The sequence below is a fragment of the Oncorhynchus mykiss genome, chromosome 4 (genome assembly GCF_057628025.1).
Source record: "Oncorhynchus mykiss isolate SJ-2025 chromosome 4, ASM5762802v1, whole genome shotgun sequence".
NCBI lineage: Eukaryota > Metazoa > Chordata > Actinopteri > Salmoniformes > Salmonidae > Oncorhynchus > Oncorhynchus mykiss.
In genome coordinates this window covers 30,133,800-30,150,469 of record NC_143025.1, presented here as the reverse complement: position 1 = coordinate 30,150,469, position 16,670 = coordinate 30,133,800, and the positions used below count along the sequence as shown (strand labels likewise).

General features: G+C 45.2%; 1 protein-coding gene and 1 non-coding gene across 6 annotated transcripts in view; both read left to right on the top strand.

The window, feature by feature from the left end:
- Positions 1 to 16,670, top strand: part of lnx1 (ligand of numb-protein X 1) — a 69,408-nt gene that overhangs the window by 30,480 nt on the left and 22,258 nt on the right. For all 5 annotated transcript variants that reach the window (XM_036968590.2, XM_090231824.1, XM_036968591.2 and 2 more), the window contains 2 exons: positions 9,070 to 9,317; positions 10,754 to 10,909. In XM_036968590.2, the coding sequence (XP_036824485.2) occupies positions 9,070 to 9,317; positions 10,754 to 10,909 (404 nt within the window). The remainder of the gene's footprint in view (positions 1 to 9,069; positions 9,318 to 10,753; positions 10,910 to 16,670) is intronic.
- LOC118945897 (U7 small nuclear RNA) lies at positions 1,337 to 1,389 on the top strand. The gene has a single exon (XR_005041052.2). It is a non-coding gene; the product is annotated as a U7 small nuclear RNA (small nuclear RNA).

Below are 16,670 nucleotides of genomic sequence, written 5' to 3'. Positions count from 1 at the left end.
GGGGGCAGAAAAACACAATTTACACAACAGTACAGGAGGAGGTTTTGTTTGTGTATTAGATAGGAGGGCAGAGAAAGAAAAAGAGTAGTTTGTTCGGAAGAAAACGATCCAACATTTGTTTGTCTTCGCTCGTTGGTTCTTCTCTCTAGGGTCCCCAGCTTCAGGACCACCCTGTCCCTCTGCGACTTGGGGACTGTTGTCTGGGTTCCCTGCTCTGGCCTCAGACTGGAGAGATTGTGGCCTTAATTCCTCCAGACAGCCTTTAATGTTCTAAGCAGCAGTGGAGATATGCCTAAGTGGCTAAAGCAACCCTGTGCCTCTGATCCCCAGAAGGAAGGGGATTTCAATTAAGGGTATCAAAGCCTTAACAAGGCACACACGAGACAATGACTAGGGTGTTGTCTCTGAGAGAAAAAACATATTGTACCGTGAGCTTCCTCTAGCATAGATAATGCATTCTTCAAACCACTTGGGATGCACTGGTCACACACCTTGTGTGAACTTATTACTTGGATCATATTTGGATGTACAGATTGATGGTACAGACTCTACTGCTTCTTTCATACCCTTTATGATTTCTTACTCAAAACAGGCAGAGGTTTGTGTGCAAAGTATATGGTTATTGTATGTGAGAGTAGTTTCTGAATGTGGCAATGTTAAGTGTCTCTGTCCCTCTCTCCCCATCTCTTCTATAACAAGCATCCATGTTGTTGTCATTCCGCAAGGGACCTGTTTTCAGCGCATTACGTCCCCAGTCAATAACCAGTACAGAGTGTGTGTGTTTATCCCGTGTTCCCATTAAACTAGCAAGTAAATCAATAATTAAACCAATTTGTGTAGCACTGAATCATAAGTAAGGCTCGGGTTTTTGCAGATGCAAGGAGGTTACGACTGTTCAGAATGACTGTTCAGAATATTTTAACCTTTATTTAGTCAGGTAACCTTTAACCTTTATTACAATGACGGTCTACCAGGGAACAGTGGATTAACTGCTTTGTTCAGGGGAAAAACGACAGATTTTTATCTTGTCAGCTCAGGGATTCAACCCAGCAACCTTTCGGTTACTGGCCCAACACTCTAACCACTAGGCTACATGCCGCCGTTGATAGTTTATGTATGTTATATTTAAAGACCTTTTAGAGTTTAATTCGGGAAATGGTAACTCTATAAAGACCCGGTCTCGTGGTGCCCCAGATGCTAATGAGTTAATTGTTACATGATTAATTTAATTCGGTAACAATGAAACATAGTTAGTAAATTGAATAAGTAACAGTCTTCAGATGAATGTTAAAGTCAAGCCATGACACTACCTATCTACCTACCTACAGGTTTTCAAAAATGTGCTCTTTTAGTATTTCTCCAGTAGGTTTCCTGAAGGAGAAAGCCTCCACTTCGATGTTGAAAATAATACAACTAAAACACTATAGTAAATACTAAAGTAGTCAGCCAAAATACTTTTGTGAATACTATAGTATTTATACCATAGTATTTTGTCATGTGGGTTGTTAATCACTCTCTGAACACCTCCGTTAACTTAGTTTTTCATTTTTCCACTGCCGTTGGTAAAATGTGGGAATGTTTTCTCAGGATTTAATTCCATACTGTCAGCTTCTCCAAAGGTACTGTACTGCAGGCTTGTCATCTGTAGGTGTATTCCAGTGTCTGCGGTGTGTGTGTGAGCGTGCGTGCGTGCATACGCATGTGTACTTGTGCATGTTGTAAAGTTCCTAATGTCCTGAAGTAATTAATTTAGCCCCACTTGAAGCACGTAACTTGCTGGTGTAACAGCAGTCTTTGTGACTGATGTACATGCAGCTTTAATTACACAAATTGATGTTGAGTGACAGGTGGAAGGATGGTGCCCCTCTCCACTGAAGCAGGGCTCAGCGTTGTGAACTGAAATATTCTTCTTCTATCCAACCACTTCCAACCACCCTTGCTTAAGTGGTATATTGCTGACTCCACACTCTTGATAGGATTCCAAAAGTTAGCTCTGAATTAGGGTGAGTTTCCGGTAGATAGAAAGAGACCGCCACACACATACATGCACAAACACACGCGCAAGCATGCACATAAGCACACACACCTCCCTCCATCTGACAGGCTTGTGGAACACAGGTGGAGTTTAGTAATAGCAAGCGTCCCAGCATAGCCAAGCTCTGACTGGGCCACAAATCATGATCAATGGGACTCTGCTTGGCTCCACTGTCTGAAACGTCTCCCTCTTCTTTGATTGTCAGTCCCCATGCCGAACTGAACCGACTGCTCCCCAAACTCTGTCTGTTAGCCTAGTGTTAGAGCTGACTGGTGGAGCCAGTCAAGCCCTATGGCTGGAAGTGAGATATAGAGGCCAGTTCAGAATGAAATGTCTCTGTCTGTGATGTATGGACAGAGCATGACCTGCTCAGACAGACCTCGATTGAGACAAAACACTGCTTCAGACTGGTTTGCTGTGTATGTCTGAGTGTGTTAGTAGAAGCTCTAACTGGGTCTGGTATGATCCAGCCCATAAAAAGACAGTTAATGAATGTTTGTTCTTATAGCTCTACAGAGAGGCAGAGACAGGACAATGTTGTTTCAGCTTCCGTTATTGGCACTTCAACCAAAAGCCTTTATTATGGGAAAGAGAGGGAAAACCAGAGACAGCTATTTGCTGTCTATTTGCAAACACACTCTCCGACATGCTCAGTTTGTGAGGATTTCAATTGTAGGGTTGTGCGCGTGTATGTGCACGTTGGTGTTTGTGCCTTGTGAGTGTTCTGTTTGTGTTGCAGAGCGAGTGTTCGGTTTGTGTTACAGAGCGAGTGTTCTGTTTGTGTTGCAGAGCGAGTGTTCTGTTTGTGTTGCAGAGCGAGTGTTCGGTTTGTGTTGCAGAGCGAGTGTTCTGTTTGTGTTGCAGAGCGAGTGTTCTGTTTGTGTTGCAGAGCGAGTGTTCTGTTTGTGTTGCAGAGCGAGTGTTCTGTTTGTGTTGCAGAGCGAGTGTTCTGTTTGTGTTGCAGAGCGAGTGTTCTGTTTGTGTTGCAGAGCAAGTGTTCTGTTTGTGTTGCAGAGCGAGTGTTCTGTTTGTGTTGCAGAGCGAGTGTTCTGTTTGTGTTGCAGAGCGAGTGTTCTGTTTTTGTTGCAGAGCGAGTGTAGGGACGTGAAACACGTGAACAATACTGGGAATTTGAGAATACGCTTAGTCTCATGAGGGATAATTTGACATTGAGACCTCTGTGGTGTTTTATATTCCTCATGTCTCCTGTGTTACCTGCTCTCTATAACCACTGTAACGTTTATTTGTTCACATTTGAATTGAATCATCTGTCAGCCGATCCTATCCACAGTGACTCAAAGAGCAGCACAATACATAAACTGGGTGGTTTGAGCCCTGAATGCTAATTCGCTGAAAGCTATATCAGACCATATACCACGGGTATGACAAAATATATATAAATATATATATGACAATATATATATATACTCTTCTAATTACGTTGGTAACCAGTTTATAATAGCAATAAAGCACCTCTGGGGATTGTGGTATATGGCCAATATACCACGGCGAAGGGCTGTATCCAGGCACTCCTCGTTGCATCCTGGCTAAGAATAGCCCTTAGCCGTGGTATATACCACACGCCTGTCGTGTCTTTACTATCATTAACTGAAGACTGATAGTTTTTATCAAACTATCTCTGTAATTAGTTACTGCGCAATCAACTGATTAATCACGTAACTAATTAACTAGGAAGTCGGGGCACCAAGGAAAAATATTCAGATTACAAAGTTATCGTTTCCTAAAATAACTTTTCAGATATTTTATCTGATCAATTAGTCTTCGAATTAATTAATTATTTACTGTACCTCACGTTAGTCTCATTCCAAATGTTATAAATTGTTGGTTATCTGCACAAACCCAGTCTTCACTAGGAGTCATCCACACAGCAATTGTCTTAAATCATTTATGTTTTACTAACTAAGTAATTCACAGAAATGCATAAACAAACAAACAAACATGGTAAATGTGGTTACATGAAATGATAGGAGAATGTGCCCTAGTGGGCTAAACCGGCATGGCGGCTTGTTAGACAAAAGGGGAAGTGGGGGTCGACTAAGAAGTCACTACGGCGTGATAATTATAACAATTGAAATGCTAATCCTTTACACATGAACGCTCACTCATTCGGGAACAATTGCAATCAATATATATATATTTACGCTCAGTGTGTCGTCTTGATCGCTGGTGAAAAGTTTGTGTCTTTTGTAGAATTGTCCGTCTCTCTCCCTCTCTCTCTCTGTCTAGGTTAGAGGGGGTAGTTCAAAGTGACATTCGTTATAGAGGGGATGTTTCGGCGGTTGTCGTTCTTCGCGTTCAATGATACCGAATTCCTAGCTGCAGACTAGTAATTAGTATAAAAGACTTGTTCTTATTCTGTCGGTATCGATAGTCTAAGAGTTTAACCACGTGGTATGGTTAAAAGATTCAGCAATGGTCTACAACCTTTGTTCCCCTCCTAATGGAGAAAAACATGGTCTGCAACCTTTAGCCATCTCGTAATTGAAGTAAGCTCGGTCTGCTGATAATTTCTCAAAGTTGGATTTTATTCGGAATGGCAGAAAAGGGGCTGTCCCAGGAGGCCTGACCCTAACTGGGCTCAGGGGCGGTCCAGGAGGCCTGACCCTAACTGGGCTCAAGGGCGGTCCTCTGATTTAGTTCAAATCAAAAGGGAATTTTATTTTGTCTTCATAAAACAGTCCAAAATCACATTACACAATTATACAAACAGTATCATACTCACTCATTCATCTTATACAACAATTAGATGAAAATCTCATATCTGAGGCTATTATATAAACAGCGTTATGGTAATGTGGCCACACCGTCTCCCATGAGCTTCCCCAAGTTGTGAAAAACGGACCAGTTTGTAGCTGGATTCTTCACCGATCTTTTATACCTTCTCCGGAACATTTGTTCATACCTCAAGTTCTGTGAGGTGGAAGGATTTTCTTTGTCCTCTATGAAAGTTTACTCTCTCTCTACTATGTGGCCATGTGGGAGGGTCTTCTCAGGAATTTATGACCTCTGACCACAGCAGCCTAGTTGAAGGAGGCAAGGGGGAGGCAGGGAGAGGGGGATGGGGTTGCTATACCCACAGAGGCCAGCATCATGACATACCCTCCCTGGTGGTTTGGATCTTGTTTGTCAACATAAAATCATGATCACGTGATGTCCTGTTTGTAGATCATCGTTGCAGTCCCCTCTGGTGATTGAACTTGGTAGGCTTCTCTGAAAGCGGCGCAGTCCACCACAAGGTTGGCAGTTGATGTCCGGTTGGTGATCGCCGTTGCGGTCCCTTCTAGTGATATACCTTGGTAGATGTCCTGGTTGGTGATCGCCGTTGCGCCCCCCTTTCCCCCCCCCTCTAGTGGTTTACCTTGGTATGCTCCCTGACAGCAGGGCATACCGCCACAAGGATGGACCATGGGTGTCCGGATTTGGGGTCGCCATTCCGGACCCGTAGTCTGGTCGTCGTCCAGACTGGAAGATCTGTGGCAGTAACTTAGGCAGATGTTAACAACGTACACACACTCATGAAATATATAGAATTACATTCATTCCCCAATGAGTGGCGTTGTGGCACTAAGTGATGGTTGTATGGGGACTTTGTTTATGGCTCTATCACTTCTTAAGTGTCAAAGGAACTGAACCGAAAAGGAATGAAAGCATAAAGAAAATATATACAAAATATAGTTCTCACACAAAAATCATCTAATTGGACTGTATTCTACATTCGTCCAATGTTCTGGCAAAATGACTATCATGGCATTGTCTCTAATACCATATCTAGGGTTTTCCTACTTGGTGTGTTGCTTAGGCATTATCCTAAGTTGATAACTATATGATAAGTTTACAGCTGTAAGGCACTAGTTTTGGGCAGTCTACAGGGATGACCTATGGACTTCTGGGAAGAAAACTGGTGAGTGCTGTAGAGTCAAAGGCCTAGAAGTAAATGTTCAACTTCACTTACTAAGGCTGGTATTTTGCTTGGACCCTTAAGTGATCCTAGCATAAATCCTAATTGGATGTTCTGTTGTGCATGTGCATTTATGCTTACACAAGCGTGCATGTCAAGGGAAGAAAACCAAGCATCCTGGCAGATTACAACTTGTTCTGAATGAGTCTGACGTAGTCAGGTAATTTTCAGGTCAATGCCTGGAGGTCAGTCAGAATTGGTGTCAAGGGAGTCTATAGTAGTTTTTACTACAAGTCACTGTGTCTTCCACTATTGTAGTGGTGATAGGTATGACGTCTATTTCATAGCTATGTTATCCACGGAGGAGCTAACCTCACGATGGAAGTACTCTTTAAGTATTGGACCAGTCGTACGTGGTGTGATCATGGTTAATGACTTCTAATAATTTTCCTCCTAAATGGAGGATTCTATTTATTAGTGACATGTGTGTTAACCAGTGGAAGAGTGCACTGGAGATTCCCTTCCACGTGTTGCACTCTGAGTGACTCCTATGTCGCTGTTGTCAAGGGTAATTTGATTGGTTAGGTCTCTAACCTTCTTACTGATTGTAGCTAGACTGACTGTCGCTGGTATTGGTACTGGTGCTCAAAGGGACCAGTTATCCTACCGATTTATTCTGAAATATTATACTACCACAACACATGATTGGAGCATTTTACTAGTTGTATTGTAGTTGATCCTACACATGGCAAGGAATGATTATTGTTGCCATTTGTTTTGGAGATTGGACAAGTCCACTGGACTTCCTTTACGACCAGTGTGGTACACCTCAGTACTATCTTAGATGTGTTAATCCCCGTACAGGGGCCTGTCTGCTACTCACTGTTCTCATAGGGGAGTTTACAACTAGATTTGATTTATGCTCTGGCAGCCTCGTACGGTGTTGTCTGTAGTCTCGACCCCCCCCCCCCCCCCACCGGCCTCGATGAGGCTCATCATGGGTCTGGGCTACTATTCCCCCCCTTTGTGTCTCCGGACCCCCCCACCAGCGGGTGGTGTTGGTGTCCGAGGCGCAAACGAAAAGGTCGAACCCTATGTACGAGTTGTCAGCAGCCACATTATGAGAATGGCTGTAACCTTTCAACCAAATCTCCTGGCGTTTGTGCTTCAACACCCTCAGTGGCTGTCGAGGCATGTCAGTCACCACCACGTCCGCGTGTGGCAACCTCTTCAGCACCTGCGAACTGAGACGAGGATATCGGTCTGTGATATTGCAAAGTGTTTCACCAGTGGGAGTCATCGGGTCAGTTGCTGAACTGACGCCATTAGTATCATTGTAAGGGGTGACAGTCCCCAACAAAGTGGAAGGTGTATCATCGGAAGCAGAGTATACTCTGCGCATCAATGTTTTTCTTGCTGAGACGGCCGCAGTGATTGCGGAAGTGTCCAAAGGGCAAGAGGAGTTCATCTCAACTACCATATTGCATGACTGCAAGGAGGAGGGAGGTTGCTTATTCACAGAGACAGCTGGCTCAAAATCATGAAAAGAATGGTCAATCATGTTGACTGATGGAATGTGTCGAGATATCGTAATATCTCCTTGGATCGGATTCTGCCCCAAGAGGTTTTTCAACATCTTTATCTTTCCATCTTCATCACCTGAGTTCTCTCATCATTAATTTGGTCAGCGACTTCAATGAGTTCTGCTGATTTGTCATCCAACTTTGTCATTGTGTTCATTAACTGATCGTCTATGGACTGCAGCGTTTTGACTAGAACCGTGTTACTTTGAGTAACGTTCAACAAAAATGCATGCATGTTATCAAGTTGAGCGCTCCTGTTTGTAGATAACTCTTTAGATTGATCTAGTTTGGCGTGGACATCATCGTATTTAGTTTCGGCTAAATTGATTTGTTCCTGTAGCATATGATTTTGTTCCTGTGGAAGACGATTTTGTTGAAGAGCTTGTGCTTGTTCATCGTCATACGTTTTTGCAATTCCATTTAATTGTTCAGTTTTCAAGCGCAGTTCCATAGCTAGCAGAATCTTTCCCTTTTCTGCATTTGTCATTGGTTTCCCGGTTCTCTCCCTTTGTCCCTTTATGTCTCCCATTACCTGCTCGTGCTTCAGCTGTGCACTGCGGTATTGGACAGATGCCACTCTTGGGTGGCAAGACATCAGGGCTAGACTGGAGAGAACCTTTACGAGGCCTGTGCCCGATGGTTGATTTTGGAAAGCGTTGTTGTCTGCTTTTCCAGTAATGGCATAATTAGGGTTGAATTAGGGTTAGCTGCTGAGGTCAGAGGTCAATCCATTTGCGGGTGGGGTTGCTATACCCAAAGAGGCCAACGTCATGACACCCCATTGGTCCTTATTGCTTAATTATGCACTGACTGATCAAATAAGACAGAAACGGTGACAAGACAGAATGACAATATGACAGTATCAATCCAGTTTTTATTTCAGAAGAACAACCATAAAAAATACAAATACAATGATCAGTTGTCTACGTCAGAAAATATACTATTATACACTAGCAGGTTGTGTATTGGGTGTGTGATGTTGCTTGAGGAGGAATCACTTGTCAAGATGATGACATCAGTCATGAGGTCAAATAGATGTCCTCTCTATGCAGCTTGGATCAGGAAGTAGAGGTGAGGAGATGGATGCATCTACGGGGTGATGGGTCAGAGGTCACATCATATTAACCACTGCTCCTGAGATGGTAGTGACCTTTAATCCCTGTCCATATCCTCTCTACCTGGACTGGACTATTTGTCACTACTGAGCCACTGACGATTCAAGAGGATTCAGGACTGTTGACTGATAGTCTATTCTGTTCCGTGATTCAGTGGCTGTCGTGGGTTCACTGCATCATATATTCATGACACATCCTGTAATTTGTGATGAGTCACTGAGAGCGTAATAATAGTTCCATCCATCACAGGGTACATTATACAACGTCTCTGTTGCAGTATCCCATTTTAACCTCTTTTTAGGTTTTTCTTGGTAGGTTGCTGTTGTTGTTGTTGTTGATGATGCGTGACCTCTCCCAGCTGGGTCTATAGTGTGTGTCTCTGACAGGTTGTTCTTGTCTCCCTGTATGTTTATGAAGGTGTAAAGGGGCGTCTCACTATGGCCTGTCTGCCGACAGGAAGCGACGTTCCCAGGAGGGGGACTGCACTGACAGCACATCAGAACTCACTGTGGCCACCCTGCCCGGCGATGGCCCCACCTCCTCCGCGGTCGCTCTCCTATCAGACGAGCCCGGCCTCGTCAACCCTGCCTTCGACCCCAGCATGGAGGACAACAGCCAATCAGGAAGCACCACAAGCCTGGCAGCCCGCAGCAGTTCCAAGAAGAGTGAGTGTGTGTGTGCGTACGGTTATGGGATGTGCTGCACCTAGTAACCTTTCTCTGATCTATAAAGCACTGTGTGTGTGTGCGTGTGTGTGTGTGTGTGTGTGTGTGTGTGTGTGTGTGTGTGCGCGCATCACACTGTTTGTCACTGTGACTGATTGAAAATCAATAGAAAGCAGGGAGCCAGTGGAGGCTTTCTAGTCACAGTTTCATAGTCCCTCACTTACATAGATACCACCAGTAAACATTATTCAAACATGTATTTTCCCCCCTCATACCCACACACCAGATATACACTACCGTTCAAAAGTTTGGGGTCACTTAGAAATGTCCTTGTTTTTAGAAGAAAAGCACATTTTTTGCCCATTAAAATAAAAAAATAAAAAAAAGTGACCCCAAACTTTTGAGCAGTAGTGTACATCCCATAACCCACGCACACTTACATACAGTATCTGTACTACTTAATGATCTTTGATGGAAATCCTGTTCTTCAATTAGCTTTTATAGCATCGATTTTTCACCGATCTATAAAATCTCTGTCCTGGGCTGGAGGGGTAGAGAAAGAGAGCGAGAGAGAGAGGGAGGCAGGGAGGGAAAATGTAAAGAGAGGGAGTGAGAGTGGGAGGAATGAGGGTTAAATATAGCCCAGGTCCATTAATGCTGAATGACGTGTTAGCCCCTCACCCTCCACTCATCCCACCTGTGAACCCTGGAGCCACTCAAGCGTGTCACACTCACTCACATCCCCCCTCTCAACGTGAGCGCACCGCTCTTGGGGGGGGGGGCATCAAATGACGTTGCACCAGCACTTTGGCCAGGGCTGCGGAGCGGAGTACCCACCACCATGCAGAGCCACTGCTGCTGAACAAGCTGTCAGCTCCAGAAGCGCCGGGTGCGTTTAAAGAATAATGTGGCTGTCAGGAGGCCTCGCATCTCTCCAGGCCCGCAGAGGGAGGGAGGGGCGCTGCAGAGCCCACTGCTCCGCTCTCAGGGCAGCCAGGCTGGGGCTCACACTCCACTGCAGCCTGCTCTGCTCTGGTAGAGCCAGGGACGCACACTCCCTGCCAGAATCTCAACTATAGAAGATTATAGTAGGGTCTCACTGCACACAGTTTTAGCTGAAAGATGACATAAAAATGACTGCTGCAGTTTACAAAGCCCATCACCCCTGCAGAGTTTCTAGGCCCCCTCCCTCGAGTGTGAATTTCTATTCTTTCTTGTAATAATGAGTGTTTTGGGAAATTGCTGAAGGGTATTGATTGGAATCCCTAAAACAAATGTGTTCAAGCTGTTGTTAGGGCTTTTGTAGAGGCAGAGAGAACGAGAGATCTCCGGCATCTGATTGGCTGTGGAGAAGTTGTCTCAGAGACTTGTCCAGACATGTTCAGTCAGAACAGGGCTGATCTATAAAGTGTGCCCCTGTCTCTCTCTCCCCTCAGTCCGAAACTATGACCGCACCTCGGTCAGGAGCCGCTCCTTCAGGCGGTTGAACCGTGCTTTCAGTGTCCTGCGGAGGACCAAGAGTGGCACTTCCGTGTCCAATGAGACCGCAGAGGAACAAGATAATGCCAGGAACGCCAGTGTGCCCCAGGAAGGTATGTGTGTGTTCGTTTGAGTGAGTGGTTGTGTGTTTTCTTTTGTGCACTATATGAAATGTGTATATGCTGGGTGTCTATGTCTATATTGTTTTGTCAGTGGCGATTGTGTTTAAATCAGTATGATGTCGGTGATCTCTATGCTGTGTCTGCAGTTTCTGTGATTCTCTGTAGAGGGTATAAGATGTGCGTGTGTGCGTGTGTGCGTGTGTGTGTGTGTGTGTGTGTGTGTGTGTGTGTGTGTGCGTGTGCGTGTGCGTGTGTGTGTGTGTGTGTGCGCGCGCGTGTGTGTACGTCAGGACTTGTGTGCATGTGTGTGTGTGTGTCCGTGTGTAGGTGCATGCCTGCGCTTGCATGGATTTTGGTGTCTGTGTTTACTTGACTGTGTTTGTGTGCGCCAGTGTCTATGTGTTTGCGAGAGTGTGTGCCTGTGTTTGTTCGTGTGTGTATGTGCGTGTATGTGTGAGCAGTTCCTTTGGCTCTGTGCTGAGGGTGACACGGCTGGGTAACTGCTGCAGCATATGTTCCTTTAATAATTCAGCTGCACATTGTGTAAGAGTCCTCTGGTCCCCAGAACAGAGCAGAAGATAGTGATCAGATGGGAGAGTGGGAGCCTGGGGCTCTGTGGGCCAGGCTGGAGGAGAGAGAGTAGGAGCTTCAGGGGACTGGGACAGAGAGCTGCTGGACATAGTCTGGACTATACAGAGTATACAAAACATTAAGAACACGTACTCTTTCCATGACATAGACTGACCAGGGGATTCCAGGTGAAAGCTGTGATCCCTTATTGATGTCACTTATTGTTAAATCCACTTCAATCTGTGTCGATGAATGGGAGGAGACAGCTGAGTAATGGATTTTGTGTGTGCCATTCACAGGGTGAATAGGCAAGACAAAAGATTGAAGTGCCTTTGAACAGGTTATGGAGGTAACTTTGTGTCAAGAACTGCAACGCTGTTGGGTTTTTCACGCTCAACAGTTTCCCGTGTGTATCAAGAATGGTCCATCCCCACCATAGGAAATCCAGCCAACTTCACACAACTGTGGGAAGCATTGGAGTCAACATGGAGTGTGGAACGATTTCAACACCTTGTAGAGACCATTCCCTACATTATATAGTATGAGCCATGACCAAAATACAGTATATACATATAAAGTGGGAAAGACAGTATGTAAACATTATTCAAGCGACCAGTGTCCAATTAATTTTTCTGAGATGCTCTTCAATTTTGATTTTAATTTTAACACTCCATTTCAAACCCCTTAAAATCCCAATTCATAGATGTACATAGGGCAGTAATCTCTAAAGTGCAGGGCAGGGTATCGAGTGGAGGCCGGCTAGTGATGACTCTTTAACAGTCTGGTGGCCTGAAGATAGAAGCTGTTTATCAGTCTGTTGGTCCAAGCTTTGTTTGTTTATTTGGATGCCCATTAGATTTTGCAGAAGCAGCAGCTTCTCTTCCTGGGGTCCACAAAAAACAGGGACAGTCACACAAATGTAAAATACAATGACATACAAACCAAAACTAAAACATTGTGTGTGTGTGGGTGTTAGTGTGTCAGTGTGTGTATGTGTTTGTGTGTTTGTCCCCTCACAGTCTCCTCTGTTCCATTTCCTTTGATGCAGCAGTACTGTCTCCTCATTCGACAGTTGAGGTCTAAAGTTTGCATACACCTTAGCCAAATACATTTAAACTCAGTTCTTCACAATTCCTGACATTTAATCATTGGCCCAATTGAGGTAGTATGTACATATGTACATGAATGTATAGTTAAAGTGACTATGCATATATGATAAACAGAGAGTAGCAGCAGCGTAAAAAGAAGGGTTGTCCAGGTAGCCGTTTGATTACCTGTTCAGGAGTCTTATGGCTTGGGGGGTAAAAACTGTTGAGAAGCCTTTTTGTCTTAGACTTGGCACTCTGGTACCGCTTTCCATGAGGTAGTAGAGAGAGAACAGTCTATGACTGGGGTGGCTGGGGTCTTTGACAATTTTTAGGGCCTTCCTCTGACACCGCCTGGTGTAGAGGTCCTTAATGGCAGACAGCTTAGCCCCAGTGATATACTGGGCTAAACGCATTAGCCTCTGTAGAGCCTTGCGGTCAGAGGCCGAGCAATTGCCGTACCAGGCAGTGATGCAACCAGATGCTCTCGATTTTGCAGCTGTAGAACCTTTTGAGGATCTCAGGACCCATGCTAAATCTTTTTAGTTTCCTGAGGGGGAATAGGCTTTGTCATTGGAGTCGTGCCTGGTCATACAGTCATGGGTGAACAGGGAGTACAGGAGGGGGCTGAGCAACGCACCCCTGGGGAGCTCCAGTGTTGAGGATCAGAGTGGCAGATATGTTGCTACCTATCCTCACCACCTGGGTGCGGCATGTCAGGAAGTCCAGGATCCAGTTGCAGAGGTAGGTGTTTAGTCCCCGAATCCTAAGCTTAGTAATGAGCTTTGAGGGTACTATGGTGTTGAACTCTGAGCTGTAGTCAATGAACAGCATTCTCACATAAGTGTTCCTTTTGTCCAGGTGGGAAAGGGCAGTGTGGAGTGCAATAGAGATTGAATTATCTGTGGATTTCTTTGGGCGGTATGCAAATTGGAGTGTGTCTAGGGTTTCTGGGATAATGGTGTTGATGTGAGCCATGACCAGCCTTTCAAAGCACTTCATGGCAACAGACGTGAGTGCTACGGGTCTGTAGTCATTTCTGCAGGTTGCCTTTGTGTTCTTGGGCACAGGGACTATGGTGGGCTGCTTGAAACATGTTGGTATTAGAGACTCAATCAGGAACATGTAGAAATTGTCAGTGAAGACACCTGCCAGTTGGTCAGCACATGCCTGGAGCACACGTCCTGGTAATCCGTCTGGCCCTGCAGCCTTGTGTATGTTGACCTGTTTATAGGTCTTACTCACGTCGACTACGGAGAGCGTGATCACACAGTCGTCCGGAACAGCTGATGCTCTCATGCATGCCTCAATGTTGCTTGCCTTGAAGGGAGCATAGAAGTGATTTAGCTCGTCTGGAAGGCTCGTGTCACTGGGCAGCTCGTGGCTGTGCTTCCCTTTGTAATCTGTAATAGTTTGCAAGCCATGCCACATAAGGCAAGCATCAGAGCCGGTGGTGTATGATTCAATCTTAGCCCTGTATTGACGCTTTGCCTGTTTGATGGTTCATCGCAGGGCATAGCAGGATTTCTTGTAAGCTTCCGGGTTAGAGACCCGCACCATGAAAGCGGCAGCTCTACCCTTTAGCTCAGTGTGGATGTTGCCTGTAATCCATGGCTTCTGGTTGGGGTATGTACGTACAGTCACTGTGGGGGGGACGTCCTCGATGCACTTATTGATAAAGCCAGTGACTGATGTGGTGTTTTCCTCAATGCCATCGGATGAATCCCGGAACATGTTCCTGTCTGTGGTAGCAAAACAGTCCTGTATTTTAGCATCTGCTTCATCTGACCACTTTTTTATAGACCGAGTCACTGGTGCTTCCTGCTTTAATTTTTGCTTGTAATCAGGAATCAGGAAGATAGAGTTGTGGTCGGATTTACCAAATGCAGGGCGAGGGAGAGCTTTTTGCGCGTCTCTGTGTGTGGAGTACAGGTGATCAAAAAAAATCCCTCTGGTTGCACATTTAACATGTAGATAGAAATTTGGTAAACTGATTTCAGTTTCCCTGCATTAAAGTCTCCGCCCACTAGGAGCGCCACCTCTGGGTGAGCGGTTTGCTGTTTGCTTACTCCCTTATACAGCTAACTGAGTGCGGTCTTAGTGCCAGAATCTGTCTGTGGTGGTAAATAAACAGGCACGAAAAGTATAGCTGAAAAGTAGTGTGGCCTGCAATTTATCACAATGTACTCTACTTCAGGCGAGCAAAATCTAGAGACTTCCTTAGATTTCGTGCACCAGCTGTTGTTTACAAATATGCACAGACTGACCCTGTCTTACTGAAGTGTGCTGTTCTATCTTGCCGGTGCAGCGTATATATCCTAGCTGAATATCCATGTCGTCATTCAGCCACTATTCCATGAAATATAGGCTATAGGCTACAGTTTTTGATGTCCCATTGGTAGGATATTCATAATCGTACCTCGTCTAATTTATTGTCCAATGATTGCACGTTGGCAAGTAGTATTGACGATAACGGCAGCTTTCCCACTTGCCCTCTCTGGGTCCTGACGAGGTATCCGACTCTTTGTCCCTTGTACCTGCGTCGCTTCCTCTTGCAAATAATGGGGATGTTGGCCCTGTGGGGTGTTTGGAGAATGTCCTCAGCATCCTCCTTGTTGTAGAAAAAAACATTTGTCTAATCCGAGGTGAGTGATTGCTGTCCTGATACCCAGAAGCTCTTTTTTGCCATAAGATACGGTTGCAGAAACATTACGTACAAAATAAGTTACAAAAAATGGGAAAAACACCACATAATAGCACAATTGGTTGGGCGCCCGTAAAACTGCTGCCATTTCTTCCCGGCGCCATTTTATTCCCCATTTTATTGATGCAGTGTTTATTGCAGAGGCATTTAGAATCCATTTCAGATGGATGCAGTATACAGGACGACCCTGGAGAATGAGAGGGATGGACAGAGGCATGAAGAGTAGAATGTAGAGGAGGAGGAGAAAGTGGAGGATGAACCATGGTGTTCATGATGGTGATTATGAGGAGGACCATTGGGCTGTGAGTCAGAAAGGGAGAGAGAGAGAGAGAGAGAGAGAGAGAGAGAGAAGGATCAGAGACCATATTATTCTCTAAGGCCGTCGTTGAGGAGGCTCTGAGAATAGATTAAATATTCATAGAATCCCTCTGGAGAAAGAAGAAGAGAGAGAGAGAGAGAGAGATGGGAGGGAGAGAGAGAGGCGAGGGAAAGAGAGAGAGGCGAGGGAAAGAGAAAGAAGGAGAGAGAAAGAGGGGGAGGGAGAGAGAAAGAGGGAGAGAGAGACAGGGGAGAGAGAGAGGGGAGGGAGAGAGAAAGAGGGGAAGAGAGAGCGAGGTTATATAACCAGCATAGGTCTGTGTGTTAATGTGCTCTACTCCCTGGAAGCAATCTACGGTGATGAAGAGAAAATATTGACTTTGGAAGGGAGAAATTGCAGTGTGAGTAGAACTAGGGACTGGGGCTATGGAACAAGTGAGATAGGGGGAGAGAGTGGGCCAGAGAGAGAGAAAGATGGAGAGAATGAGCAGGTAGGGAGAGATAGAACCACTGATAGGTACAGAGCGATATAGATAGTGTATATAGCACACATTGTCCGAGGTAGCTGTGAGCTGGTTAGCTCTTGGCCCAGACTGTTGGCAGCATTGAACGGACACACACCAGTCCCTGCCTCCCCGATCTAATTGTCCAGTCCAGTCAGGGTGTGTCTGCTGCTCAGAGCTGGGAAACAGAGAGGACAACATACAGGAACAACTCTGCGTGGGAGAGGCTGAAGTTAGACCATCCCTTTGGTGACAGTGGTATTACTTTCACTCTTACACCTGAAAGCTGACACTGTGTGTTTGTGTGTAAGTGCATGGGTGCATATGTGTGTGTACCATATGAGGTTGTGGTTGTGTATTTGTGAGAATTTTAGATCTAATTTATGTGCCTGTACAGTCACTGTGTATCGGTGCAAACCCTGTGTAAAAGTGTGTATGATGTTCTATCCACCCAAGCAATAACCTTGTAGAAAATTAAATGTGAGGTTTTTCCCAAGCATACTTGGTACAGATGTGACTAATGATACAAACATAAGAAAGGATGATCAGCCAAGTGGATTCTCCCTTTCGGC